General features: G+C 43.5%; 1 protein-coding gene across 4 annotated transcripts; it reads left to right on the top strand.

Moving 5' to 3' along the window:
• Positions 1-256: 256 nt before the first annotated feature.
• LOC139412853 (atlastin-2-like) lies at positions 257-26,619 on the top strand. 4 transcript variants are annotated; one of them, XM_071159613.1, is made up of 14 exons: positions 1,097-1,209; positions 6,184-6,560; positions 13,193-13,333; positions 13,519-13,623; positions 13,791-13,841; positions 13,951-14,007; positions 14,131-14,223; positions 19,977-20,115; positions 21,282-21,409; positions 21,524-21,580; positions 21,687-21,758; positions 23,617-24,048; positions 24,397-24,411; positions 24,539-24,836. In XM_071159613.1, the coding sequence occupies exons 1-14, from the start codon at positions 1,137-1,139 to the stop codon at positions 24,656-24,658; spliced, it is 1,860 nt and encodes a 619-aa protein (XP_071015714.1). In that variant the 5' UTR covers positions 1,097-1,136; the 3' UTR covers positions 24,659-24,836. The 4 variants fall into 4 exon arrangements, with proteins under 4 accessions (XP_071015726.1, XP_071015737.1, XP_071015714.1 ...); XM_071159604.1 differs by having other exon boundaries at positions 13,190-13,333; positions 24,539-24,834; XM_071159625.1 differs by lacking the exons at positions 24,397-24,411; positions 24,539-24,836 and adding an exon at positions 25,323-26,619 and having other exon boundaries at positions 257-1,209; positions 13,190-13,333.
• Positions 26,620-27,609: the final 990 nt, after the last annotated feature.

The raw sequence follows: 27,609 nt of genomic DNA, 5'->3' as shown, positions 1-27,609 counted from the left end.
TGAAGAGAATTCCTGCCATGGCTGGTGCCCAGTGTCTGACCTGCTGGGTGAATGAAGAAAAAGAAGAAAGTCTGTCAGTCTTGTTGTTTTTTGATAAAGAGCAAATACCTACTTATGTGAAACTTGGTTATGTAAGATACGTCATAAGAGTTTTCGTCCCCAAACCACTGCAGTGTAAGAATTGTAAAAGGATTTCGCCATGTTTCAAGTGTGTGCAGACGAACAGAGTATACTGAGGAACGATGTGTAGAACGACAACAGTGTTGCAATTCTGGTGGGGATCATGATTCTGAGCTCCTGGAGTGCCCTGTAAAGGTGAAGGAGATTAAAGTGGCAAAAGTTAGAGCAGTCTAGCGAATCTCCTATGCAGGGGCGAAAAAAATAATTGAGAAAACAAGTGATGGTAGTGAAGATATGGTAGTGGATACACCACAGCCTGTAGTAAATGTTTGCTTCCAGACAAAAGATACCCTGTGTGGATTTTGTTGTGTTCATTGCCACAGTGATAAACTGTACAGCACAAGTCTCAAAGAAGTCTAAGAAACTGGACATTATTGTGGCTGCGACAGAAAAGTTTTTGTGGACTTAAGGATTTTACATCTGAAGACTTGCAAGGTGTACTGGCGCCGGAAGACCCTCCCTCACAGGTTCCCCTTGTGCCTGTGTAGGAATCAGATCGGTTGCATTTTTAACCGGAATTTTTTTTCAAATTATTTATGTATTTCTTTGGTCATTTTTTGGGTAGTTTGTTCAGTTTTGGTGGGAATCCTGTTTCCATTCCACCTAGTAGGTGGTGTGATGCACATTAAATTGTGTGATCTCCAATATACCATAGAAAAAGAAAAATAAGAGTTCTTTAGGCCTCTTGAGTAGGATTTTAAAGGGTAAATAGTGGAATGGGGTGGTGTTTTTAAAATTATTATTATTATTTATATTCTTAGATAGGGCAAATGTTTCCTTTCCTCCAATTGTATAGTACCTTATCACAAAAATGTAGGCAGACCGTGAACGGCCAAACACTCCAGTCAGTACAGTAGGTGGCGGTGTATTGGATGCGATCCAACAACACAATCCCAAAGAAGAAGAAGGGTTGGTTCTTTGACGCAACTACGTGGGATTATTTTAAATAGGACAAGATGGCCGAGGTTAGCGGGCTGAGGAAACGGAATCATTTCGAACAAAACCGCAAAAGACACGTCTTTGACGAAGGTAATTTTAAATTTGAGGAGAATATGTGGAACTGGATAGTAATATTGAGACTGACTGTTACATGAACCTCGTTCGGCGTCCGGAGTGCCGTAACCTCCAGTAGCCAAGATAGTAACGTATGTGTTTACTTTTACAGGGACCCAGCCAGTGAAAGGTTTAACGTTTTTGTGTAGTTAATTTCGCTGGCTAATTCTCGCCCGCCAGCCCTTACTCTCACCTGGCCGGGTCTGTCATTTTCGGACCGCGAGTGTTGCGTCTATCCCATGGTCCGTTCAATTCTGAATGCTGATTGGTTAAAACCGCATTCCAGCCGGTGTCTCTTCCACAAATTACCATCGGCTAAATCTATGACATTAAAATGCCTATACTCTGTTCCATCTGACTAAGCAATCCACTGTCTCATAAACCCTGCCAGGCAATTTATCAACTTGATCTATACTATAAAAAACATCTAGACATTATCTCGCATTTCTTTTAGGCTAACATTTGGTTTTCAACAGATTGCTGTCGGTCTCAACATTTGCAACATTGTTTCAATATTCAAATGGGAGTTCCAGCTGTCCCATAGTAATGAACGAGTTGGGATGAGAGACAGGTCGGCAGCTTTTCTCAGCCAGTCGAAATGATGAATCAACATCATTTTTATGGACATATACAAATAACTATCAATAGAAAACAACAGGTAAAACGAACCGACGTGCAGCTAGTTTGAAGTCTTTCCAGCTTCAGTTTGAAGTGATTGTGTTCGCTGTGTTGTTTGGCTAGCTCCTCTGAACAAGTGTCCTGACGAGAGAGCACATTTTCTATGCCAGGTGAAATCGCGCATCATTAGCTCATTGTTATGGCTGTATCCACATAAATGTCACTAGAAAACAGCTTATGCAAATGCGACTACTTCAATGTTATTCTGTTTGACGTGACTGTAAGTTAACCATAGTTGGCTAACTAGCAAGCAAGGGATAAGAACGTTGCCAGACAGTATGGTATTCATACTATTTCATCCTACAACAAGATAGTCCCGACACAAATGTAGGGTTGCTACCAAAGCCAAGCCGACTGGTCGTTCGTTCTATCGGTTCGGTTGCCATATACTCGATCCAGTCGTTCAGTCTTTTTGTTCTGCATCTATGGACGCGAACCAGTCGTAAATAACGTTTTCAATTAAAATATGTAAATCATTATTTAAATATGTTGGTGACCCAGTTGGATAATGCCCTTGAAGCTGGTGCTTTGAGGATATATTGGCACAGTTTGCGTTGTGCCTAAGAACAACCCTTAGCCGTGGTATATTGGCCATATACCAGACCCCCTCGTACCTTATTGCTTAAATAACACAGTATATTGGCACTGTGGTATTCAATAGCTTTAGTTCATTCTTACATGCATTGTTTGAGTTGCTTTTTAAAGCAAAGGTCGAATTGAGCGGATGTCGTCAACCTTCTTTTCAAAGTGGTTTACAAAGTTGTCCGCAGGGGAGGATTAAGGAGGGAGGAGAAGGTGGAAACAGTTTCCTAGGGTTAGAGGAAGAAGCTTAACATTTATTGATAGAATTGGCTTTAGCAGAAGAGAAGGTAGAGAGGAGGGCGTGAAAGGATGATTGGTCCTCTGGAAGTTTAGTTTTCCTCCATTTTCGGTCTGCTTCCCTCAGCCATGGCGTAGATGGGCAGGGCCAAGCCGGCCAGGAGGAAAGGGGACAGGAGGAGTCATAGGATGTGGAAAGGGAGGAGAGTTTGGTCGAGGCAGAATCAGGAGAAGGATTTAGCAGACTTAGCGGCGGCGCATGTTTGAACTCACATTTTTGGATTTAGACAACCAGGAACTTCTTATTGTTTTAACGTTAGCTAGGAACTTCAACTTTCTGGCTTTTCCTTGAAACCAATATTCCACTCTTGGAATAGCGTTTGTCTTCTTGCAGATTAACTGAAACCCTCCAAACCCAGTTAGACAACTAGGCCTAATGTTAATATATCGAAAAGAAAACGCTTTGCTCATGTGGTTTTGCATGCCCATTCTGTATCCTTGCATCAGACTCATGCAAGGAACGAACAACACCAGATGCTTTTTCTCTCCCTCTGTCAGGTCAGGTGCAACAGCCATCATCAACTCTATTGTAATGTGATATAGGCTAGCTATGTGTAGCCTTCCATTTCCTCAGCTGGCCTAGTCTTGGTTTCACATGGGGAAATTCCCTTGCACCTCTACCCAACACCCCTAGCTAACATCTCTCACTGAACAACAGTTGCAATCTGGTACAATTATTTGGGTAATGTTATTTTTGGAATGTTAATGTATACAGAAATCAGTCGACAGGAAAATGGAAGGTGTTATTTTTGACATCACTTTAGTAATGGGGGTCTTACAAATCCTTTAGTTTTGTGACATGACTCTTGTATCAGTGCAAAATACAGCTGGGTTTGTTTGTGTGGCAATAGTTAACACCCAGTGGTGCTGCACTTTGTCCTTGGTGTGCAGATCCCTTGTTGCAGTTTAACATTTGCCCTGCTTGACTCCGGCCCAGAGAGGGAGTCGTCTCTTGGAGTTGGCACCAGTCCGCAGTGTCACGACGAAGGAGAGGAGGGACGGAGTAAAGAGAGCTGTTTCAGATGTAGATCTAGACTGGCTTCATACATGGCTTGCCAGAGACCCGGATCAGGGCTGTTTCAGATGCAACAGGAGAGAACTGTGGCAAGATAAGGAATGATAAATAAGCCTGCCAATTTTAGATCTGGCTCTGTTTTCTCCAAGGATGAGGGGATTGGACTTCCCAGCCCAGTCCCTGCAGAATAGTGTCTCGGTCTCTCCTATGGTCACTGCCACTTAATTTAGCTGACTACTGCTTCGTATTCCCTGCTTTGCTGGACACTTGCATAGAGGGGCCTATGTGTGGGTTATGGTCTATTTTACACTGGACTGATGTTGGACGTTTGGTACAGTTGTCTATATGTGAGTAAAGTTAGGAGCAGTCTGGCCACGAGTTACAGTAGATTACCTTTTTACCCGATTAACACGGGGACTCTTCCATTTCCTGTCCTGACCTGCTATTATGCTAATATGCACGTTGCAGCTTATCATTCTTTGGACTGGTGTAAACTTCGTCTGCCCATGTGGGGGAGATTCTGAGGTGTCAGGAGCTGGGGGTATTTAAATTCAGCTTTAGTGTCACTGCGGCTAAAAAGGAACTCTGGCATTGATGTCTGTGACATGGATGTCCGTCTAGCTGTAGAATAAATTCATAACCTGTCTTGTTGTGATTTTGTTTACTTTTTTAAACTTGTTTTTTGGTAGTGTTTATCTAGCAGTCTCAAACCCACAGTGAATTATGTCTGTTGACAGACCAGACAGTCATTATACCAGAATCAGCAGGATGCCTCTCCAGTGTAAGCTCTGCTCTGGAGAATGCTGTCCTGTTCTCTCATACCTTCTGTTCGGCAACCCCTCTCCTGGCATCAGCCATAGAGCCCAGTCAGCCCACTGCTGTTTGCCGTCTGCAGAGAACAGCCTTGCGGCAAGCCCTCAAACCTGCCTTAGACCAAATCCTCACTCTGAGTTTTGGTACGAAGTGTTTGTTCTTTGATATGTTGAAGTCACATGTCTTGTAGGACTGTCAGCTCAGGAAGGAAATGTCATAATGGGGAGAATAAGGTTTTTCCTTGGAATCTTGCTTTGTGTTGTGAACCATACCTCTCCAAGGGTCTCCTTGACACAACTGTTTTTGGTTGATAGCCATTTTTGGTTGATACTTGTCATACCAGTTCCCAGGGTGTCTGTCTAGTGTGATGGGGAGGGACATCTCTGATGTAGAGGACATTTCCCATACCTGGAGGGGAACGCCTACCTTTAGACACCCTTTCATCGAAAGATTAAAAGACCAAACAAAGCTTTTTGAAATGCTTTTGCTTATTTTGTAATGTTGAGCTCCTTGATGTCATAGCCCAATAAATCATTGTATTTGTGACATGCTTGGTAAACAACAGGTGTGGACTAACAGTGAAATACCTACAGGCTTGGACATAGAAAAGAGGCTACTACACAGTGTAGATGCTATAGACATTGACCCACATATGACCCATTTGTAGGCCTAGTACTTCATCTCATAATACCACTGGCTTTTGTCCCCCTTTCTCAGATATGTTTCCTAATACCCAAGTGTGTGCACTGCAGGCCTGTGGAAATGTACTGGCGTCATGCTAGAGGTTGACACAGGAGTGCAAATTCGTTCCTGTCCTGTACCGTTTTTTTCACGTACAGTTATATAACCCCGGAACTTTCCGGTCCCATCGCGATAAAAATCACTCCCGTCCCATGTTCATTTTAATGCTCAGAAATCAGAAATAACTTCCTCCATTAGCTACTGGCCTGTCTGTCCCGGCTCTGTGGCCGCATAGCGTTAGCAGAAACCAATACTGTTCTCAGGACAAGCCTGGTTGTAGCTGGAATCACCTAGTCAGTCTGTCATGGAAAGAGCAGGTGTTCCTAATGTTTTGTATACTCGGTGTATAGTAGGCTCTTTTTTATATATATATATATATATATATATAATTATTATTATTATTATTATTATTATTATTATTATTATTTTATTAAATGCTCCACACAATACATGCTATTCCTCTCCTGTCCCAAACTTGACTCTAGAACTTCACTCAAACTTGACTAAGAACTTCCCACCTATTCCTGCTGGAATCCCGCAGGACTTGTAAGACCCGCTGGAGTCCTGTTCCCTTGTCAACCTCTGCAGCCGGCAACAAATATCATGGCCAGGAACTGTCATGGAATGGCCTATAATATGTACAATGCCTGATGGAAGTTCAGATGCTGGAATCCTTTAAGATAAGAATATTGGCAAAAAAAATATAAGAGGACCCTGACACTTCTCTATATTGTCCTTGTGATGTGTAAAGTTTGAATTGCACCATGTGCACTCTCTCCCTGCTCTTAAGGTCATGACACCATGTGTCCTATTCTCTCTCTCAGGTGCGGGTGGTGCGGAAGATGTTCCTCTGTCCCTGCCAGATCAGAAGCCTCCTCCCAGGATGGCGCCTCGGGCAGAGGCGGATAGCGAGACAGACGAGGAGTGGGAACAGGCCCCAGAGCTGACTGCTGCCGATCAGAGTCCTGTCAAGGAGCAACCTGTAGAAGAGGTGGTGGTGGAGGAGAAGGCTCGGCCCATCCAGATTGTCCTGGCTCATGAAGACGACCACAAATTTGAGCTGGACACGGCGGCTCTGGAGAAGCTCTTACTGCAGGAGGATGTCAGAGACCTTAATGTGGTGGTGGTGTCAGTGGCTGGGGCCTTCCGTAAGGGGAAGTCCTTCCTGCTGGATTTCATGCTCCGATACATGCTCAACCAGGTGAGAACAGGTGCACATATACAGTGCCTTCAGAAAATTTTCAAACCGCTTGACTTTTTCAACATTTTGTTGTTACAGCCTGAATTTAAAATGTGTTAAATAGAATAAAAAATTGGCACTCTGCACACAATACCCCATAATACAGTGCCTTGCGAAAGTATTCGCCCACCTTGAACTTTGCGACCTTTTGCCACATTTCAGGCTTCAAACATAAAGATATAAAACTGTATTTTTTTGTGAAGAATCAACAACAAGTGGGACACAATCATGAAGTGGAACGACATTTATTGGATATTTCAAACTTTTTTAACAAATCAAAAACTGAAAAATTGGGCGTGCAAAATTATTCAGCCCCCTTACGTTAATACTTTGTAGCGCCACCTTTTGCTGCGATTACAGCTGTAAGTCGCTTGGGGTATGTCTCTATCAGTTTTGCACATCGAGAGACTGACATTTTTTCCCATTCCTCCTTGCAAAACAGCTCGAGCTCAGTGAGGTTGGATGGAGAGCATTTGTGAACAGCAGTTTTCAGTTCTTTCCACAGATTCTCGATTGGATTCAAGTCTGGACTTTGACTTGGCCATTCTAACACCTGGATATGTTTATTTTTGAACCATTCCATTGTAGATTTTGCTTTATGTTTTGGATCATTGTCTTGTTGGAAGACATCTCTGTCCCAGTCTCAGGTCTTTTGCAGACTCCATCAGGGTTTCTTCCAGAATGGTCCTGTATTTGGCTCCATCCATCTTCCCATCAATTTTAACCATCTTCCCTGTCCCTGCTGAAGAAAAGCAGGCCCAAACCATGATGCTGCCACCACCATGTTTGACAGTGGGGATGGTGTGTTCAGCTGTGTTGCTTTTACGCCAAACATAACGTTTTGCATTGTTGCCAAAAAGTTCAATTTTGGTTTCATCTGACCAGAGCACCTTCTTCCACATGTTTGGTGTGTCTCCCAGGTGGCTTGTGGCAAACTTTAAACGACACTTTTTATGGATATCTTTAAGAAATGGCTTTCTTCTTGCCACTCTTCCATAAAGGCCAGATTTGTGCAATATACAACTGATTGTTGTCCTATGGACAGAGTCTCCCACCTCAGCTGTAGATCTCTGCAGTTCATCCAGAGTGATCATGGGCCTCTTGGCTGCATCTCTGATCAGTCTTCTCCTTGTATGAGCTGAAAGCTTAGAGGGACGGCCAGGTCTTGGTAGATTTGCAGTGGTCTGATACTCCTTCCATTTCAATATTATTGCTTGCACAGTGCTCCTTGGGATGTTTAAAGCTTGGGAAATATTTTTGTATCCAAATCCGGCTTTAAACTTCTTCACAACAGTATCTCGGACCTGCCTGGTGTGTTCCTTGTTCTTCATGATGCTCTCTGCGCTTTTAACGGACCTCTGAGACTATCACAGTGCAGGTGCATTTATACGGAGACTTGATTACACACAGGTGGATTGTATTTGTCATCATTAGTCATTTAGGTCAACATTGGATCATTCAGAGATCCTCACTGAACTTCTGGAGAGAGTTTGCTGCACTGAAAGTAAAGGGACTGAATAATTTTTCAGTTTTTGATTTGTTAAAAAAGTTTGAAATATCCAATAAATGTCGTTCCACTTCATGATTGTGTCCCACTTGTTGTTGATTCTTCACAAAAAAATACAGTTTTATATCTTTGTTTGAAGCCTGAAATGTGGCAAAAGGTCGCAAAGTTCAAGGGGACCGAATAATTTCGGAAGGCACTGTATAATGTATTTTTATATATAAAGCTGTATTGTCTTCAGTCAATAAGTATTCAACCCCTTTGTTATGGCCAGCCTAAATAAGTTCAGGAGTAAAAATGTACTAAATAAGTTGCATGCAATAAGTGTTTAACCTGATTTTTGAATGACTCTGTACCCCACACACACTTATCTGTAAGGTCCCTCAATCGAGCAGTGAATTTCAAAAACGGATTCAAGCACAAAGACCAGGGAGGTTTTCCAATGCCTTGCAAAGAAGGGCACCTATTGGTAGATGGGTTTTAAAAATAAAAAAACTTTGAGCATGGTGTGTCATTACAAAGATACAGACGTCCTTTCTAACTCAGTTGCCGGAAAGGAAGAAAGCTTCTCAGGGATTTCACCTTGAGGCCAATGGTGACTTTAAAACAGCGTTTAATACCTGTGATGGGGCAAATCAACACATCACTGAGTACCACTGTTCATATTTTCAAGCATGGTGGTGGCTGCATCATGTTATGGGTATGCTTGTCATTGGTAAGGACTAGGGATTTTTTTATATATTAGAGTAAAGTAGAGGAAACGTGGTTGTCCACTTTCCAACATACAATGGGAGACAAATTCACCTTTCAGCAGGGCAATAACCTAAAACGCAAGGACAAATCTACACTGTTGCATACCAAGAAGACGTTGAATGTTCCAGAGTGGCCTAGTTAGTTTAGACTGATGATCTATGGCAAGACTTGATAATTGCTGTCTAACAATGATTAACAACCAACCAACAACCATGATTAACAACCCAGAGACTCCCAGCTGTAATTGCTGGAAAAGGTGATTAACATGTATTGACTCGGGGTTGAATGCTTATCTAATCAAGATATGCGTTTTATTTTTCATAAGTGTATGACATTTTATTTTACTTTGCCAGTATTTTGTGTAGAGCTTTTTTTTATTTTTTATTAAAGGAAAAGGAATTTAATCAATTGTCATCCTTTCTGAAGGCACTGTACCTACAGTACAGACAATTCACTACAAAATACTGATATTTCTCTGAATCATTCATTGGGCAGATCAGGTTGAATGCATTTTTCCTGCACTAAAAGGAAGAACCAATTGAACTGTCTGTTAGCTGGAAAAACTGTGGTTAAAAGCACTTTCTGGCAGCATCAACAATCTATTATCACGTCATTAACACACCCCTGGGTGTAGGGTTAATTCTAAGGTGTTGAGTAACGCTGCAAACCTTTTCAGGCTAAATCTCTGGGTTGTCGCTTCAATACCAACATTTGTAAAGCAGTTTGGAGATCCTGAATAAGCCCTGTATTAGTCTTGGATTTCCAGATGAATTATCCACCTACTGACCTGATTGTGTTACCTGGCTGATTTTACATAATGTCCTCCATCTAGGGGTTGATGAAACAGGAAGTCTGCTAATGGCTCTAAATGGATGTTAGTAGTTATTCTTTCCTTTGGGATTAATTTAGTAGTGTGAAATTCCTTCAGGACATCTTATTTTTAGCCAAATGCATTTTCCATTCTTAGACTGCTAGATAATTAGCCTTGTCTTCAGGTCATTTCACATACTGTAGTTCAAAAGCAATTTGTCTCATTAGCATTCCTTTTGCTGAAATATGAATTTCTCTGCCAGTTTCTGGGACAAGAGCTTCCCAAGGGAAGGGCATACATTACCAAGGCCGCATCACTACATTCCAGTGCAACTTTCTAATCTGCTTCCAGGGGTTATGTTAATGTGTCCACTGTCAAGGATTTGGCTTGAACCATGTGTCGAAATACTGTTTTTTTTGTTTTTACTTTGAGAAATATTTATGTAGCTATAGGCCTAGATTTGGGAATGTCTGGTGTTTTCTCGGCACTGAATAAACATGGATGTATAATCAATATTTCTACTGATGACTTGAATCTGAGGGAGAGAGTGAGGAAGAGGACAGTCAGTCATGCCCTCCATCAGGACAGCCAAGCAGCAGCCAGCGATTGCAGGGCCAGTATCACTTTACAGACCACAAAGCGTTATTATAGGTCTGGAAGCTTGGGAAAGCTTTATCTTATATAGTTATAGCTGCCTCAAACTCATTCTCACTGTGTAGTCTGCTGCTAGTTTCCCTGCCTGCCTGGGTCTGTTGTTCCTCTCAAGGTCTGTCACTAGTGCTGAGCAATGAACTGAATTTTTTAATATTTTTTTTAAGCAACCAATAGACCAATGTCTGTTCAATTATTTTAATTCCATTGTGTTTTCCTGTGAGCTCAATGCGCACATCAGTTTCTCTAAAGATAAATCTGATCCAGCCTGAACTGTGCGATGTAGTAGGGAGTTGTAGTTTCCAACAGGCAAATATTCTACATAGTTTAGCACACACAACGTGGTAATTAACTACAATGACCATAATCCATTGCATGTATCCTTGTCCAGTCTTTTACTTTGCATGGTATCTCTACCTGAGATTGCATGATCGAAGTGATTTTATAGTTGGTATTCTTTGAAGAACTCCAAAATAGTGATTTTTGTTAGACAAAATAGGCAGCAGCACTATAGAGCTGAGATGATGACTTGGAATTAAGTAATAGTCATTAAATAAAACATGTAATACACACACCTGAAATATTTTATTAAAGTTGTGAAATAAATTATGGTTATTAATAAGTGATTAATAAGTGATAAGCATTAATGGGAAGTCACTACCATGATGGAACTGTTATTAATGGTTTTATTCTGTGTTACTGAACTTCAAAAAGCACTATCTGACCCACTGAATGATCTGAGGACAGATGAATAGGAGAAGTAAACTTGAGGTTACAGTGGGGTCAGATGAGCAGGGATTGCTAGTGTTTTTCTGAGAGACAATGCACTCCATCGCCTCCAGGGTCAGGTATTCAGGATTGCTCTGATTGTGTTGCCTAAGTTCTTTCACAGCAACAACTCCAGTCCCAAAAAAAACAGAAGGAACTGCAGAGATTGAGTATTCCCCCCATGTTAGTCTCCAGCGGGTTATACCCTTTAGATATCTTTGTAATTACGTCCCAGGCAGGTGCTATTTTGGGGTCTTGGTCTGGCCAACCTAATTTCCCTCCTGGTGTCTGATCACTCTCTTTTACGGCCTAGAATTTGAACACTCCATTCCAGTCACATTTCCTGATGGATTGAGAAGTCTGCTCTTCTGTGTGTGTGTGTGTGGCAGTTTGACTGACTGGACTGTTTGGTTAATGTCCTCAGAGGGAAGAGACAGAACTAAAGCTTGTTATCTGAAGCCTGCCTTGTTTTATAGCGCTGTTGTATCCTAGTTTAATAGCGCCGTGCTATCCTTGTTTAATAGCGCCGTGCTATCCTAGTTTAATAGCGCCGTGCTATCCTTGGTAGCCTAGTCGTTAGAACGTTGGGCCAGTAACCGAAAGGTTGCTAGATCGAATCCCCGAGCTGACAAAGTAAAAATCTGTCGTTCTGCCCCTGAACAAGGCAGTTAACCCACTGTTCTTAGGCCATCATTGAAGATAAGAATTTGTTCTTAACTGGCTTGCCCAGTTAAATATATCTATCACCATCAGGCATGGTTAAGCTACACTTCTGCTTCGGAATGCTGCCAGTAGACAGAGCCAGGTTCACTTGTTAAGTAATACCTTTTAGGCATGAAATATAGCATACCATTTTATATAATTAGGCCACGCTCTCCCTGTAATTAAGACCAGCCCCGTAGGCCACGCTCTCCCTGTAATTAAGACCAGCCCCGTAGGCCACGCCCTCCCTAGAATTAAGACTGGCCACGCTCTCCCTGGAATTAAGACCGGCCCCGTAGGCCACGCTCTCCCTGGAATTAAGACCGGCCCCGTAGGCCACGCCCTCCCTAGAATTAAGACTGGCCACGCTCTCCCTGTAATTAAGACCAGCCCCGTAGGCCACGCCCTCCCTAGAATTAAGACTGGCCACGCTCTCCCTGGAATTAAGACCAGCCCCGTAGGCCACGCTCTCCCTGGAATTAAGACCGGCCCCGTAGGCCACGCTCTCCCTGGAATTAAGACCGGCCCCGTAGGCCACGCTCTCCCTGGAATTAAGACCGGCCCCGTAGGCCACGCTCTCCCTGGAATTAAGACCGGCCCCGTAGGCCACGCTCTCCCTGGAATTAAGACCGGCCCCGTAGGCCACGCTCTCCCTGGAATTAAGACCGGCCCCGTAGGCCACGCTCTCCCTGGAATTAAGACCGGCCACGCTCTCCCTGGAATTAAGACCGGCCCCGCTCTCCCTGGAATTAAGACCGGCCCCGCTCTCCCTGGAATTAAGACCGGCCACGCTCTCCCTGGAATTAAGACCGGCCACGCTCTCCCTGGAATTAAGACCGGCCACGCTCTCCCTGGAATTAAGACCGGCCACGCTCTCCCTGGAATTAAGACCGGCCCCGTAGGCCACGCTCTCCCTGGAATTAAGACCGGCCACGCTCTCCTTGGAATTAAGACCAGCCCCGTAGGCCACACTCTCCCTGGAATTAAGACCAGCCCTGTAATGAAGTGGTAGAGTAATGCGCGCACACTTCTAACGGACTTGTTTTCACAACAGCAGCTCATATCCTATTAAAGGTGTTCTTCAGCCTTAAGTTTCTTTGTCTTTTTTACTGCCTACACTGAAATGAGTCTGACATGATGTTGCGTTTGGCATAGGCTGTGTAAAATTACCCTGATCTCAGGACACCAGTGGTTTGAATGTGATACCACAGGGACCTCCAGTGGTAGTAAGTTGCAAATGCATGTAAGAAATAGCAGTATGCCTATTCCTTCCTTTGATTACTGTTGGACTTTCCACATTGCCCATATGAATCACACACTTGCCTACGGGAATCAATAACTTGTTTCCTATACTGACCATTCACTCCCTCTCTGTCTTGGTACCCCCCTCTCCTGTCACAGCAGCAGGAGCAGTCAGACTCGTGGGTTGGGGCTGATGATGAGCCGCTGACAGGGTTCAGCTGGAGAGGAGGCTGTGAGAGGGAGACCACAGGGATCCAGGTCTGGAGTCAGGTGTTTGTGGTCAACAAGCCGGATGGGAGCAAGGTGAGCCCTACTCTGTGACACACACACTGTTATTAACATTGAGAGGAACACCACAGTGGCACAGTCGTGTTTTGTGTATGATCTTATGTCCATCCCTGCCGCTCATACTTGCTGTACTGTCTTCAAGTGGATTTCCATCATGTTAATGACCTAAAGGTGACCTGTAATATCCTAACCCTTGACAGGTTGCTGTTCTGCTAGTGGATACACAAGGAGCCTTCGACAGCCAGTCTACCATAAAGGACTGTGCAACGGTTTTTGCCTTGAGCACCATGACCAGCTCTGTACAGGTGAGTCTATGATGGACCTGACTGAGTTCTCACTGTTTGATTACATACCCATAAAGGTGCACACATTGTGCCAGTTGAGTTAACGGTGTGTTGTGGATGGAAAGGGCTGGTTGATGTCAAGAACTGGCCTACGTACAAAGGATATTTCATGGTCTAATTATTTTCAGGTGTATAACTTGTCCCAGAATATTCAGGAGGATGATCTTCAGCATCTCCAGGTATACACACTATTCCTCTCCATCTTAATGAATACATTAGACATTTGTTGGTGTGTTTGAAAACAATATTAAGGCTATGACTAACATTGTATTTTCTTTATCTGTTTAGCTCTTCACAGAATACGGCCGGCTTGCTTTGGAGGAAATCTATCTAAAACCCTTCCAAGTGTGTTACTCTCCTGAAAATGGATATCGTTTCTTCAATATATTCAACATGCAAAGTTTGGATGTGCACATTTGTCCTCCCTGAGCACCTTCTCTCAGTAACCCTGTCTGTGTTGTGTTCCAGTCTCTCATGTTCCTCATCAGAGACTGGAGCTATCCATATGAGCACAACTATGGACTGGAGGGAGGTAAACGCTTTCTAGAGAAGAGACTGCAGGTAGGTCTGGAGAAGAGAATGGGGCCCATGATGAATCATTTAGAATGGGCTCCTCCATATTTAAACCTAGTATCTAGTCCAGTGTGGCTTTTTCTTTGGGGAATTTCCACCACACTTTTTGAACTAAATTATCTTAGCAGAATTGTAATATGAATTTTGTTCAGTGTCTCTGTGAATGGATGGACGCTCGCAGTAGTGGAGGCTGCTGAGGGGAAGGCGGCTCATAATAATGGCTGTAACGGAGCGAATAGAATGGCATCAAACCATGTGTTTGACGTATTTGATACCATTCCAACTGTTACCAAGAGCCCGTCCTCCCCAATTAAGGTGCCACCAACCTCCTGTGGCGTGCAGTATCACTTTTAGTGGATGATCTGTAAGGTTACTTTCTAAATGTGATACATTAGTTACTGTCAAATTTATCAGAAACGTTACTTTTGGATTTAACAAATCTGATTATGGTTACTTTTGGATTGTTTTCCCTTTTTAAAGGACAAATCCACCCAAAACCACATTCGTATAATATACAGTGTTATATAACACTAACATGTGAGATTTTTGTTTTGGTGAACAAATGTTTCATTTTGTCCATTTAACAAGGTTGGTGGCAACATGAAAATCGTTGTGGAAATCTGTTGCAGCTCAAGTCGACTACAAAACCCGCAATGCTCTCTCTATGGGCTAGCTAGCAAACGTAGCTAGACACAATAAGTCAATATCCGCATGTGAAGTAGCTAGTTAGTGCAGTTTGTTTAAATTATTTTACAGCTTTTAGTCTAGGAATCTCCAATCTCACCATGTTCAACCTGCAGATCAATGTGCCTTACAGAGTGGAGAATGTCATTTGCAACCGCACCATGCAATGCACCCTGGACGGAAGAGGCAGACAAATAGGATACATGTGTCCTCTGTTAAATTACACATTTCTTGTGGTAGGAATATCGCAAAAATATGATCAGTGGCTAATTCGAGAGAAGACAGCCTCCCGTGTTATGACATTGGCCAGTAGTGAACTCTCACATATGATGATAGACGTTTTTGCGATCTAAAAGTCGTATTCCTTTCAACTTCCAGTGTCGTGAGAGCGGCTTTACCACAATGCTACGTCATATATGAATGCTTCCGCTCGGTGTTTGAGATCAATTGACACTCTTTACCATGGCACTTTGAGATTTATCTTAAACTGCAAAACCCTTACGCACCACTGCACTTTGTATACCAGGGTTGGCTGGCCTTCTCTAGTCACTCGTAGGCTCAGTCACTGGTATACTTTTATTTACAAAGCCATTTTGGGTTTACTACCTTTTTATTTCTGCATTTTTATTGTTCAGAAATGTGGTGGGTACTCTCTTCGTTCGCTGGACTTTATCCTGCTAACTGTTCCAAATGTCCGAACTGAATTTGGTAAAAGCGCTTTTATGTACTCTGCGCCATCGTCTTGGAACACCTTACAAAATACTTTTAAACTGGAAGAACTTGTCCCGATTGGTGTTTTTAAATCAATGATGAAGGATTTTGAGGCTGATTCCCTGACCTGTCAATGTTTTTAATTTGCTGTTTTATACTCTTGTGACTTCAATGGTTTTTACTAGATTACTTGTAGTTTTTCGTGTTGTCTGTCTTGTCTATTTTTTTTGTAATGACTTGGTGCTGCCTATCTAGGCCAGGGCGCTCTTGAAAAATAGATTTTTAATCTCAATGAGCCCTTCCTGGTTAAATAAAGGTTAAATAAAATAAAAAATACAGTTCGAATAACTCCGATACACATAAAATGACCAAGGGAATTGATAGAACATCGCTCAGATGTACAAAAGCAATATAACAATCAAAATGGGTGAATCTTTACTTTGAGGCATTCGTAGAAGACAAGAAGGGTCCATCAAATGCATTTGCTTCTCTGACGTTTTCAAGCAGGATTCCTGATTATGGATGTCATTTTCAGTAATCTATATAACCTGTCTGTAGTTTTCTGATAATATTGGGACTCCCTGATATATGTTGGTCTGGTTGTCTTCATCTAATTACATTAAATACTTTTAATGGATGCTCAAAATATTTTTTTTGTTCAAGGCTCCAACTCCCATGATTCCATTTGGCAAAACCACTCCCACCATCAGAAGTTGCAGCCATTGCACTCTTTCCAAATAGCCTATGTTTTCGTGGTGAATTACTTGTACACCTAATTTCTTTAATTAGTTCCAGTAGGCCTACAGTGTTGTTGGATAGTTGCTAAGGCTGTATTTGGCTGTTTATTTTTTAACATTTTATTTCAGATGCAGCACTGTTAGCTACTTGGCTAGCTAGCATTGCTAATGTAGAGCAGGCTTCAATCATGAGACTAGGATTCCTTAGTGATTTGCTTGTAAATCTTATGTTTTTTGGACTGTTTTAAGAGTCGCTAAGATTAAACTTGGCTCTAATAGCATGCTAGCTAACCAGCATCAGACACATTAACTTAATTTCATTTTTTTTGTGTAATGCAGTTGATTGTCACCAATGACATGAACATACTCTTGGCCATGTAGTGTATGTGGACACCTGCTCGTCGAACATCTCATTCCAAAATCAAATCAGTGTATTTGTCACGTGCGCCGAATACAACAGGTGTAGTAGACCTTACAGTGAAATGCTTACTTACAGGCTCTAACCAATAGTGCAAAAAAGGTGTTAGGTGAACAGTGGGTAGGTAAAGAAATAACAACAGTGAAGAGAGGCTACAGTGCCTTGCGAAAGTATTCGGCCCCCTTGAACTTTGCGACCTTTTGCCACATTTCAGGCTTCAAACATAAAGATATAAAACTGTATTTTTTTTTGAGGAATCAACAAGTGGGACACAATCATGAAGTGGAACGACATTTATTGGATATTAACTTTTTTTAACAAATCAAAAACTGAAAAATTGGGTGTGCAAAATTATTCAGCCCCTTTACTTTCAGTGCAGCAAACTCTCTCCAGAAGTTCAGTGAGGATCTCTGAATGATCCAATGTTGACCTAAATGACTAATGATGATAAATACAATCCACCTGTGTGTAATCAAGTCCCTGTATAAATGCACTTGCACTGTGATAGTCTCAGAGGTCCGTTAAAAGTGCAGAGAGCATCATGAAGAACAAGGAACACACCAGGCAGGTCCGAGATACTGTTGTGAAGAAGTTTAAAGCCGGATTTGGATACAAAAAGATTTCCCAAGCTTTAAACATCCCAAGGAGCACTGTGCAAGCGATAATATTGAAATGGAAGGAGTATCAGACCACTGCAAATCTACCAAGACCTGGCCGTCCCTCTAAGCTTTCAGCTCATACAAGGAGAAGACTGATCAGAGATGCAGCCAAGAGGCCCATGATCACTCTGGATGAACTGCAGAGATCTACAGCTGAGGTGGGAGACTCTGTCCATAGGACAACAATCAGTCGTATATTGCACAAATCTGGCCTTTATGGAAGAGTGGCAAGAAGAAAGCCATTTCTTAAAGATATCCATAAAAAGTGTTGTTTAAAGTTTGCCGCAAGCCACCTGGGAGACACACCAAACATGTGGAAGAAGGTGCTCTGGTCAGATGAAACCAAAATTGAACTTTTTGGCAACAATGCAAAACGTTATGTTTGGCGTAAAAGCAACATAGCTCATCACCCTGAACACACCATCTCCACTGTCAAACATGGTGGTGGCAGCATCATGGTTTGGCCCTGCTTTTCTTCAGCAGGGACAGGGAAGATGGTTAAAATTGATGGGAAGATGGATGGAGCCAAATACAGGACCATTCTGGAAGAAAACCTGATGGAGTCTGCAAAAGACCTGAGACTGGGACGGAGATTTGTCTTCCAACAAGACAATGATTCAAAACATAAAGCAAAATCTACAATGGAATGGTTCAAAAATAAACATATCCAGGTGTTAGAATGGCCAAGTCAAAGTCCAGACCTGAATCCAATCGAGAATCTGTGGAAAGAACTGAAAACTGCTGTTCACAAATGCTCTCCATCCAACCTCACTGAGCTCGAGCTGGAAGAGGAGGAGGAATGGGAAAAAAATTCAGTCTCTCGATGTGCAAAACTGATAGACATACCCCAAGCGACCCCAAGCGACTTACAGCTGTAATCGCAGCAAAAGATGGCGCTACAAAGTATTATCTTAAGGGGGCTGAATAATTTTGCACGCCCAATTTTTCAGTTTTTGGTTTGTTCAAAAAGTTTGAAATATCCAATAAATGTCATCCACTTCATGATTGTGTCCCAATTGTTGATTCTTCACAAAAAATTCAGTTTTATATCTTTGTTTGAAGCCTGAAATGTGGCAAAACGTCGCAAAGTTCAAGGGGGCCGAATACTTTCGCAAGGCACTGTACATACAGTAACAAGGCTATAAAAGTAGCGAGGCTACATACTGGCACCAGTTAGTCAGGCTGATGTAGTATGTAGATATGGTTAAAGTGACTATGCATATATGATGAACAGAGAGTAGCAGTAGCGTAAAAAGAGGGGTTGGCGGGTGGCAGGACACAATGCAGATAGTCCGGTTAGCCAATGTGCGGGAGCACTGGTTGGTCGGCCCAATTGAGGTAGTATGTACATGAATGTATAGTTAAAGTTACTATGCATATATGATAAACAGAGTAGCAGCAGTGTAAAAAGAGGGGGGCGGGGGGTACACAATGCAAATAGTCCTGGTAGCCATTTGATTACCTGTTCAGGAGTCTTATGGCTTGGGGGTAAAAACTGTTGAGAAGCCTTTTTCGTCCTAGACTTGGCACTCCGGTACCGCTTGACATGCAGTAGTAGAGAGAACAGTCTATGGCTGGGGTCTTTGACAATTTTTAGGGCCTTCCTCTGACACCGCCTTGTGTAGAGGTCCTGGATGGCAGGCAGCTTAGCCCCAGTGATGTACTGGGCCGTACACACTACCCTCTGTAGTGCCTTGCGGTCAGAAGCCGAGCAATTGCCATACCAGGCAGTGATGCAACCAGTCGGGACATGCTCTCGATGTTGCAGCTGTAGAACATTTTGAGGAACTCAGGACCCATGCCAAATCTTTTTAGTTTCCTGAGGGGGAATAGGCTTTGTCATGCCCTCTTCACGACTGTCTTGGTGTGTTTGGACCATTCTAGTTTGTTGATGTGGACACCGAGGAACTTGAAGCTCTCAACCTGCTCCACCACAGCCCAGTCTATGAGAATGGGGGCGTGCTCGGTCCTCCTTTTCTTGTAGTCCACAATCATCTCCTTAGTCTTGGTTACGCTGAGGGATAGGTTATTCTGGCACCACACAGCCTATAGGGAGGTCTGAGACCTGGCCATCTCGTCGTTGTCGGTGATCAGGCCTACCACTGTTGTGTCGTCTGCAAACTGATGGTGTTGGAGTCATGCCTGGCCATGCAGTCGTGGGTGAACAGGGAGTACAGGAGGGGACTGAGCACGCACCCCTGTGGAGCTTCAGTGTTGAGGATCAGCGTGGCAGATGTGTTGCTACCTACCCTCACCACCTGGGGGTGGCCCGTCAGGAAGTCATGGAGATGAAATGCACCCTGGGAATTGTAGTAGAAGAGGACAATGCAGAAACTTTTTAAATGACTGAAATGAGGATTGTGCAGTATGACTAACAAATGATAACATCATATTGTGTGTTAAATCTTACAGTAGTACATATATACAAACAGCATAACTGATTATAAAGTGGCGGAATTGTCCTTTAAACTTGTGCTTTAGACAACAGACCAGTGTATTGGATATTATGTAACAGCTGTGTGTTTTCTACAGGTGAAACAGAACCAGCACGAGGAACTGCAGACCGTGAGGAAACACATCCACTCCTGCTTCTCCAACATCGGTTGCTTCCTACTGCCCCACCCCGGCCTCAAAGTGGCCACCAACCCCATGTTTGACGGCAGATTAAAAGGTGAGGCCTCCCATTGCAGAGAATAATCCCTTCCACCCTCCATACTATATACTAACCCCCTTGCACCCCCCTCATACTCCACTAACCCCCTTCCACTCATCCTCCATACTCCACTAACCCCCTTCCATCCCCCCTCATACTCCACTAACCCCCTTCCACTCATCCTCCATACTCCACTAACCCCCTTCCATCCCCCCTCATACTCCACTAACCCCTTCCACTCATCCTCCATACTCCACTAACCCCCTTCCATCCCCCCTCATACTCCACTAACCCCCTTCCACTCATCCTCCATACTCCACTAACCCCCTTCCACTCATCCTCCATAATCCACTAACCCCCTTCCACTCATCCTCCATAATCCACTAACCCCCTTCCACTCATCCTCCATACTCCACTAACCCCCTTCCACTCATCCTCCATAATCCACTAACCCCCTTCCACTCATCCTCCATACTCCACTAACCCCCTTCCACTCATCCTCCATAATCCACTAACCCCCTTCCACTCATCCTCCATACTCCACTAACCCCCTTCCACTCATCCTCCATACTCCACTAACCCCCTTCCACTCATCCTCCATAATCCACTAACCCCCTTCCACTCATCCTCCATAATCCACTAACCCCCGTCCACTCATCCTCCATACTCCACTAACCCCCTTCCACTCATCCTCCATACTCCACTAACCCCCTTCCACTCATCCTCCATAATCCACTAACCCCCTTCCACTCATCCTCCATACTCCACTAACCCCCTTCCACTCATCCTCCATACTCCACTAACCCCCTTCCACTCATCCTCCATACTCCACTAACCCCCTTCCACTCATCCTCCATACTCCACTAACCCCCTTTCACTCATCCTCCATAATCCACTAACCCCCTTCCACCCCTCCACCAACCTGCTCCATACACTACTAACCTCCTTCCACCCCCTCCATAGTCCACTGACCCCCTTCCACTCATCCTCCATACTCCACTAACCCCCTTCCACCCCCCCTCCGCCAATACTTCACTTCCCTTCCACCTGACGTTATCCCATCCTCAGTGACTCCCAGACTCTTTTCTTAATACTGAGGTGGAGAGGCAGTTTAAGAAAATAGTTAACCCCTGGAAGAGACATTCTTGGGCTTTACTATGCTTCTGGCTGTGTTCTTTGTGTAGACATTGATGATGACTTTAAGGAGGCACTGGGCAATCTGGTGCCCTTACTGCTGGCTCCTGAGAACCTGGTGGAGAAGGAGATTGGAGGGGCTAAAGTGACCTGCAGAGATCTAGTGGAGTACTTTAAGGTCAGCACTATGTTCTCCCATGGCTTATAAACTACTTTAAATGCCTGAAACTTCCTAACTTCTCGTCACAACTGAAGTTATAGAAAACACATTTTCTCTACGTCTTCTTCCCAGGCCTATATAAAGATCTATCAAGGGGAGGAGCTTCCTCATCCTAAGTCAATGTTACAGGTATGTACTGGTTTGATCCACATTGATAAGTTTTGAGCAAGCTTGTGGGGGTTTTCTCTTATCTTGCTCAAACCCTCTTTGTATTTGACTGTGCTCTGTTACCTAGGCAACGGCTGAAGCCAACAACCTTACAGCAGTTGCTGGAGGAAAAGACACTTACAGCAAAAGCATGGAAATGGTAGGTTTGTTCACCCCTGGCTTGTTACACGAACAATGTATAGTGCGTTTTGACCCCTTTCCTTTTCCCACATTTTGCTACGTTACAGCCTTATTCTAAAATGGATTAAATAAAAACATTTCCTCATCTACACAAAATACCCCATAATGACAAATCAAAAACAGGTTTTTAGATTTTTTTGCAAATGTATAAAAATACAAAAACTGATACCTTATTTACCCCTTCCACCCCCTCCTCCATACTCACCCGAATGTATTCAGACCCTTGGAATTGAGCTCAGGTGCATCCTGTTTCCATTGATCATCCTTGAGATGTTTCTACAAATTGATTTGGAGTCCTCCTGTGGTAAATTCAATTGATTGGACATGATTTGGAAAGGCACACACCTGTCTTTATAAGGTCCCACAGTTGACAGTGCATGTCAGCAAAAACAAGCCATGAGGTCGAAGGAATTAGAGTCGCTAGAGCTCCGGGACGGGATTGTATCGAGGCACAGATCTGGAGAGAGGTACCAACAAATTTCTGGTCCCCAAAAACAGTGGCCGCCTCCATTCTTAAATGGAAGAAGTTTGGAACCACCAAGACTCTTCATAGAGCTGGCCACCCGGTCAAACTGAGCAATCAGAGGAGAAGGACCTTGGTCAGGGAGGTGACCAAGACCCTGATGGTCTATGTGACAGAGCTCCAGAGGTCCTCTGTGGAGATGGTTGATCTTCTGGAAGGTTCTCCCATCTCTGTAGCACTCTAATCAGGCCTTTATGGTAGTGGCCAGACGGAAGCCACTCTTCAGTAAAGACATGAGTTTATCAAAGGGCACCTAAAGACTCTCAGGCCATAAGAAACAAGAATCTCTGGTCTGATTTAAACCATGATTTAACTCTTTGGCCTGAATTCTAAGCGTCACGTCTAGAGGAAGCCTGGCACCATCCCTACGGTGGTGGCAGCATAATAATGCGGGGAATGTTTTTCAGGGACTGGGAGACTAGTCAGGATCGAGGGAAAGCTGAACGGAGCAAAGTACAGAGATCCTTGATGAAAACCTGCTCCAGAGTGCTCAGGACCTCAGACTGGGGCAAAGGTTCACCTTCCAACAGGACAATGACCCTAAGCACACAGCCAAGACAACGCAGGAGTGGCTTCAGGACAAGTCTTTGAATGTCCTTGAGTAGCCCAGCCAGAGCCCGGACTTGAACCCGATCAAACATCTCTGGAGAGACCTGAAAATAGCTGTGCAGCCACGCTCCCCATCCAACCTGACAGATCTTGTGAGGATCTGCAGATAGGAATGGGAGAAACTTCCCAAATACAGGTGTGCCAAGCTTGTTGCCTCATACCCAGACTCGGCTGTAATCGCTTCCAAAGGTGCTTCAACAAAGTACTTAGTAAAGGGTCTGAATACTGGAACTGTGATTAGTTTTGTTTTTGCTTTGTCATTATGGGGTATTGTTTGTAGATTTGGGGGGGGGGGGGGGGGGGCAATTTAATCCATTTCAGCATAAGGGGGTATTGTAACAATATTTGGGAAAAGTGAGTGGGTCTGAATACTTTCCAAATGCACTATCTACCGGTACACACATTCCAAGCAGATTGGTTTACTATTGCTGTTGTACTCACGCACACTACATGTTAATGTTTTTAAATGTATGTGAACTGTAAAGTCTTGTCTAATGTATTTTTTGTTATGTGTTGGACCCCAGTAAGACTAGGTGTTGCTATTGGGGATCCTAATAAAATATAAATTGTCATAATACAAATGTAACCAATGAGGTCATTCGTAGAGGTAATATTTTTGCCACTAGTCTTTGTTAGTCGGTGTAGTGATCTATTTGGTTTCTGAAATGTGGCGTTTCCCTGCTAGGTGTGTGGAGGGGACAAGCCCTACATCGCCCCTGCAGACTTGGAACGCTGCCACGAGGAGTTCAAGGAGTGCTCGGTGCGTCAGTTCCGCTCTGTGAAAAAGATGGGAGGGGAGGACTTCTGCAAGAAATACCAGGAGCAGCTGGAGGGCGAGCTGGATGAGGCCTACTCCAACTTCCATAAGCACAACGAGGGCAAGAACATCTTCTACGCTGCACGCACACCCGCCACGCTCTTCGTTGTCATGTTCACCACCTACATCGTCTCAGGGCTGACCGGCTTCATTGGAATGAACACTATTGCCGTGCTGGCCAACCTGGTCATGGGCGTGGCTCTCATAACTCTCTGCATGTGGGCCTACGTCAAATACTCAGGGGAGTTCAGAGATGTGGGCACCATCATAGACCTGTTGGCAGAGACACTCTGGGAACAGGTGGGTGCTGATATGTCTGTGGATAAAAGTGTTTGGGGTTTTTATAGATTTTTCTATTAAGGATAGAAGTATGGATGCAGGAAGTATATGTTTATTTAGCATGTGTGACTCAAAGCCATGTGAAGCTGAGAATTTTTCATGTTCTCCACTGTCGTCTGTGATGTTGATTCCTTCCCCTCAGAGTCCAGATTTCTAGTGGCCCTCTAGTTCCCCATCAGCCCTGAACTCAATCGCATTATCCTTCACCAGCCCTATTCAATGAGCTACCAGCCTTTTTCCTTTACCATCCAATCAGCCTGCCCGATCTGTTCTTCTTTTAATCTGATCTTGCTCTCCTCTCCGCCTCAGATGACTGCCAGAAAGGTGAGGTGGAGGTTTCTCTTCCTGCCTATGTTCCTGGTTCAGTGCACTGTGTTTTCTGTCTTTGTTTGGTTGTTTCCCTGATTTTTGCCGCTCTTCTCTGCTAATTCCTCACCTCCCATGTCTCCAGGTGCTTTCCAAACTCTTTGAGTTGGCCAGGAGTCGAATCACGTGGCACTCTTTCCTACCATCAGCAGCAACGCAGAGAAAGAGACTCCCCTCAAACAACAATGACAAGAAGACTCACTAACTTTTCTGGCTAGCTGCTTGGCTCTTTATTTCCAAATGCATCTGCAGTCCACTCTTGTCATTCCTTGTGACATATGGGGCTGGTCTTAATTACAGGGAGGTTGTTTGCCTAGTTCATTCTACATGTAGAATATGCAGGTTGGCACTCCCTAATCTTCTGATTGTAATCACAGCAGGCCCACTGGAATTGGCCTACTGACTAGTCTTAAATCATCTCAACAATTATTGTATTTTTTAATCCATTTGTTCATTTGCCATTCTGCTCGTCATACCTTGTGGCCTATGGGGTCTGTTTGTCATTACAGGGAGGTTGTGGCCGGTCTTAATTACAGGCAGGTTGTGTCTGCGTAGTTCACTCTGTTCCATGTAGGATGCAGGTTGGCACTCTCCCTACTCTTCTGATTGTAATCACAGCAGGCCAACTGGAATTGGCCTGACTAGTCTTAAATCATCTACAATTTTCATAGATTTTTGTTTTTGCCATTTGTTCAATTGCCATGATTGGAGTTTAGTTTTTGCGATGTTTTAAATGATCATGCATGTTTTCAGTCTGTATGTTGGACAGAATCTCTTCTCCCTCCATTTGTCCTCATGTTTTCATTTCTATTGATTTGATTTCGTCTCATGTCATGTCCCTTTGTGCTCTCCTCTTCCCTCCTCTCCAGGTGTTGAAGCCACTGAGTGCGCAATATATGGAGGATAACGTTAGACAGACTGTGGTTAACTCCATCAGAGCCAGTCTGACGGAACAAGCCACACAGCACGCAAAATTAAAGTCACACTGACCCCTCCTGCTATTACTCTACCATCCACTCACCCCACCCCTTCACTCAGTGCTAAATCCTAGGACTGTGGCACTGTGCAAACCAAAGTTTACCCTGCACAGGCCCAGCCAGCCTCCCTGTCTACTGTAGTGGCCTGTCTTACTGCTGGCTACTCTACTCTTGGATCCCCCCTGTTGGAAGGTGGACAATCAGCGAGTTAAGAAGTAGTTGCCGGTCTGCTCTCACCTTTACCACAATTTGACTGATTCACACGCAAACCCCACCCCCCCCCCCCCATATACACCTATGTCAGGATTTTAAGTTATGAAGTGTTAGGTTTGCTGACCCGGTTTTAGTGTTGTCATATTAAGCAGATTGCACTTGCTTGGTTTCAAGGTTAATTCAGGGAGTCGCAGCTCTTTGATGGTGTGCCATTGGCTGCAAGATGAACTGTCTGCATAGTCATGCATACTATAGCCTAGCCAGTGTTCCTACCCTCTCTCCTGATACTGTTTGGTTAACAGGGGTGGATTTTGAAATCCTTTGAGCCTCTTTAGTTGTTTTAAGATACTGATGTTTAATCTTGCTTTAGTGTCTACCTACCAGTGTTATCTACTGCATGGTATTAGACAAACACAGCATAGCACTATAATAGGCCCTAGAGCTCAATCTATTGTGCTTAGCAGGGGAATGTAATTCAGACAGTTTCATTAATTTGCCTTTCTTGAAAACCCACAGGACAGTGGGAGTGATCAATGGTATTGCACATCTAGTTTTTCTTGTCAATACAGCACTAATGATATCAGTTAGGTCAACGCTTTTGTACCAATTCCATCCACAACTGTCTCGCCTAGGAACGCGGCAGTTGTTACAGTTCATTTTTAAAAAAAAATAGGGAATGATGTATGACACATTTTACACTTTGTATAAATTCTATAGTGTTGGCGGGGTGTTTTTTGTTGTTGATTGGCCTAGTGTGGTGTAAGGAATGTTTTGTGATTGGTCTTAGTTGCATTTTTTTCTGTGATCTACTATACCGGTATGTAAACAAACTAGGCTAGAGCATTTAGATTCCACCCCGGACAAAGCTTTCTGAAATTTGATGAGTGGGTCGAGATTGTCTTTTTAAATCACTTCCTGTAATTTATTTTTCAATAAACAAGTACATTGACCTTATTGATTAAAATCGATAATCTACTGTTGACTCCTTTGTTTATTGGAACGAGGACAAAACCATCATGGCTTGCTCCCGCAGTATTCAACAATATAGATGTCAATACAGTGGGTATAAAGCTTGAGGAAATAACGAGCTTGCATTCAATTTTATAACTTAAATATCAGTCAGATTTGTTGTAATAACCATAACTGTTTCTTGTCTTCCCAGTTTACTGGACACATGGCATAAGCCAGTTAAGGTTGGTCTGTGGAGATGGAGACCCCTCCCCCAATACATTCATTGCCGGTATCCTCAGCTATACCCGCTGTCCGTTTCAGTGCATGGTTCTTTAACTACCACGATCTTGTATGAAACGGGTGTGTGTGTATGCAGTAAGAGTAGCCAGAGAGCGTTAACCCATGACCCTGAAAAGGGATGTCCTTGTCACGCATCCTCTAGCGGAGCGGAGATTAAGTTAGTCAGTTGCTGCTGCACAGGGTAAAGTCAGCTCTTATCAGACCACAACTATTCTGCCATTTAAATGTATTCAACCTTTTAACTAGGAAAGTCGGTTAACAATAAAATATTTACAATGACGGCCAAACCTGGACGACGCTGGGCCAATTGTGCGCCGCCCTATGGTACTCCCAATCACAGCCATGTGTTGCAGCCTGGAATCGAACCAAGGTGCTGTGCTACTCGGGAGCCCCAAAAAACAACTGCTCCACAAGGTTATTTTGTATACAAATTCAGCAGACTGGACCATTTTATATAACAAAGCTTTAAAGAAGTCAAACACTTGTTGCAATGTAATATTTTCATGTACTTACAAATGCTACAGATATGAATGCTGGACATGTGGTTAGATCTATTTTTGAAACTTCAATCCTTTTACATTTCAGTGCAGGTAGAGAGAGTGTCTTAAAAATACCTTTTTTTTACAGGACTGCTTCATTTTGTAGTGTCCAATAACTTTCTGGATCAGACTCATTCTAATCAGGATGAGAAGACACATTGTGCTGTTGGCATGCA

Source organism: Oncorhynchus clarkii, chromosome 1, assembly GCF_045791955.1.
Source record: "Oncorhynchus clarkii lewisi isolate Uvic-CL-2024 chromosome 1, UVic_Ocla_1.0, whole genome shotgun sequence".
NCBI classification, from domain to species: Eukaryota; Metazoa; Chordata; class Actinopteri; order Salmoniformes; family Salmonidae; genus Oncorhynchus; species Oncorhynchus clarkii.
This window is presented reverse-complemented; position numbering and strand designations above follow the sequence as displayed.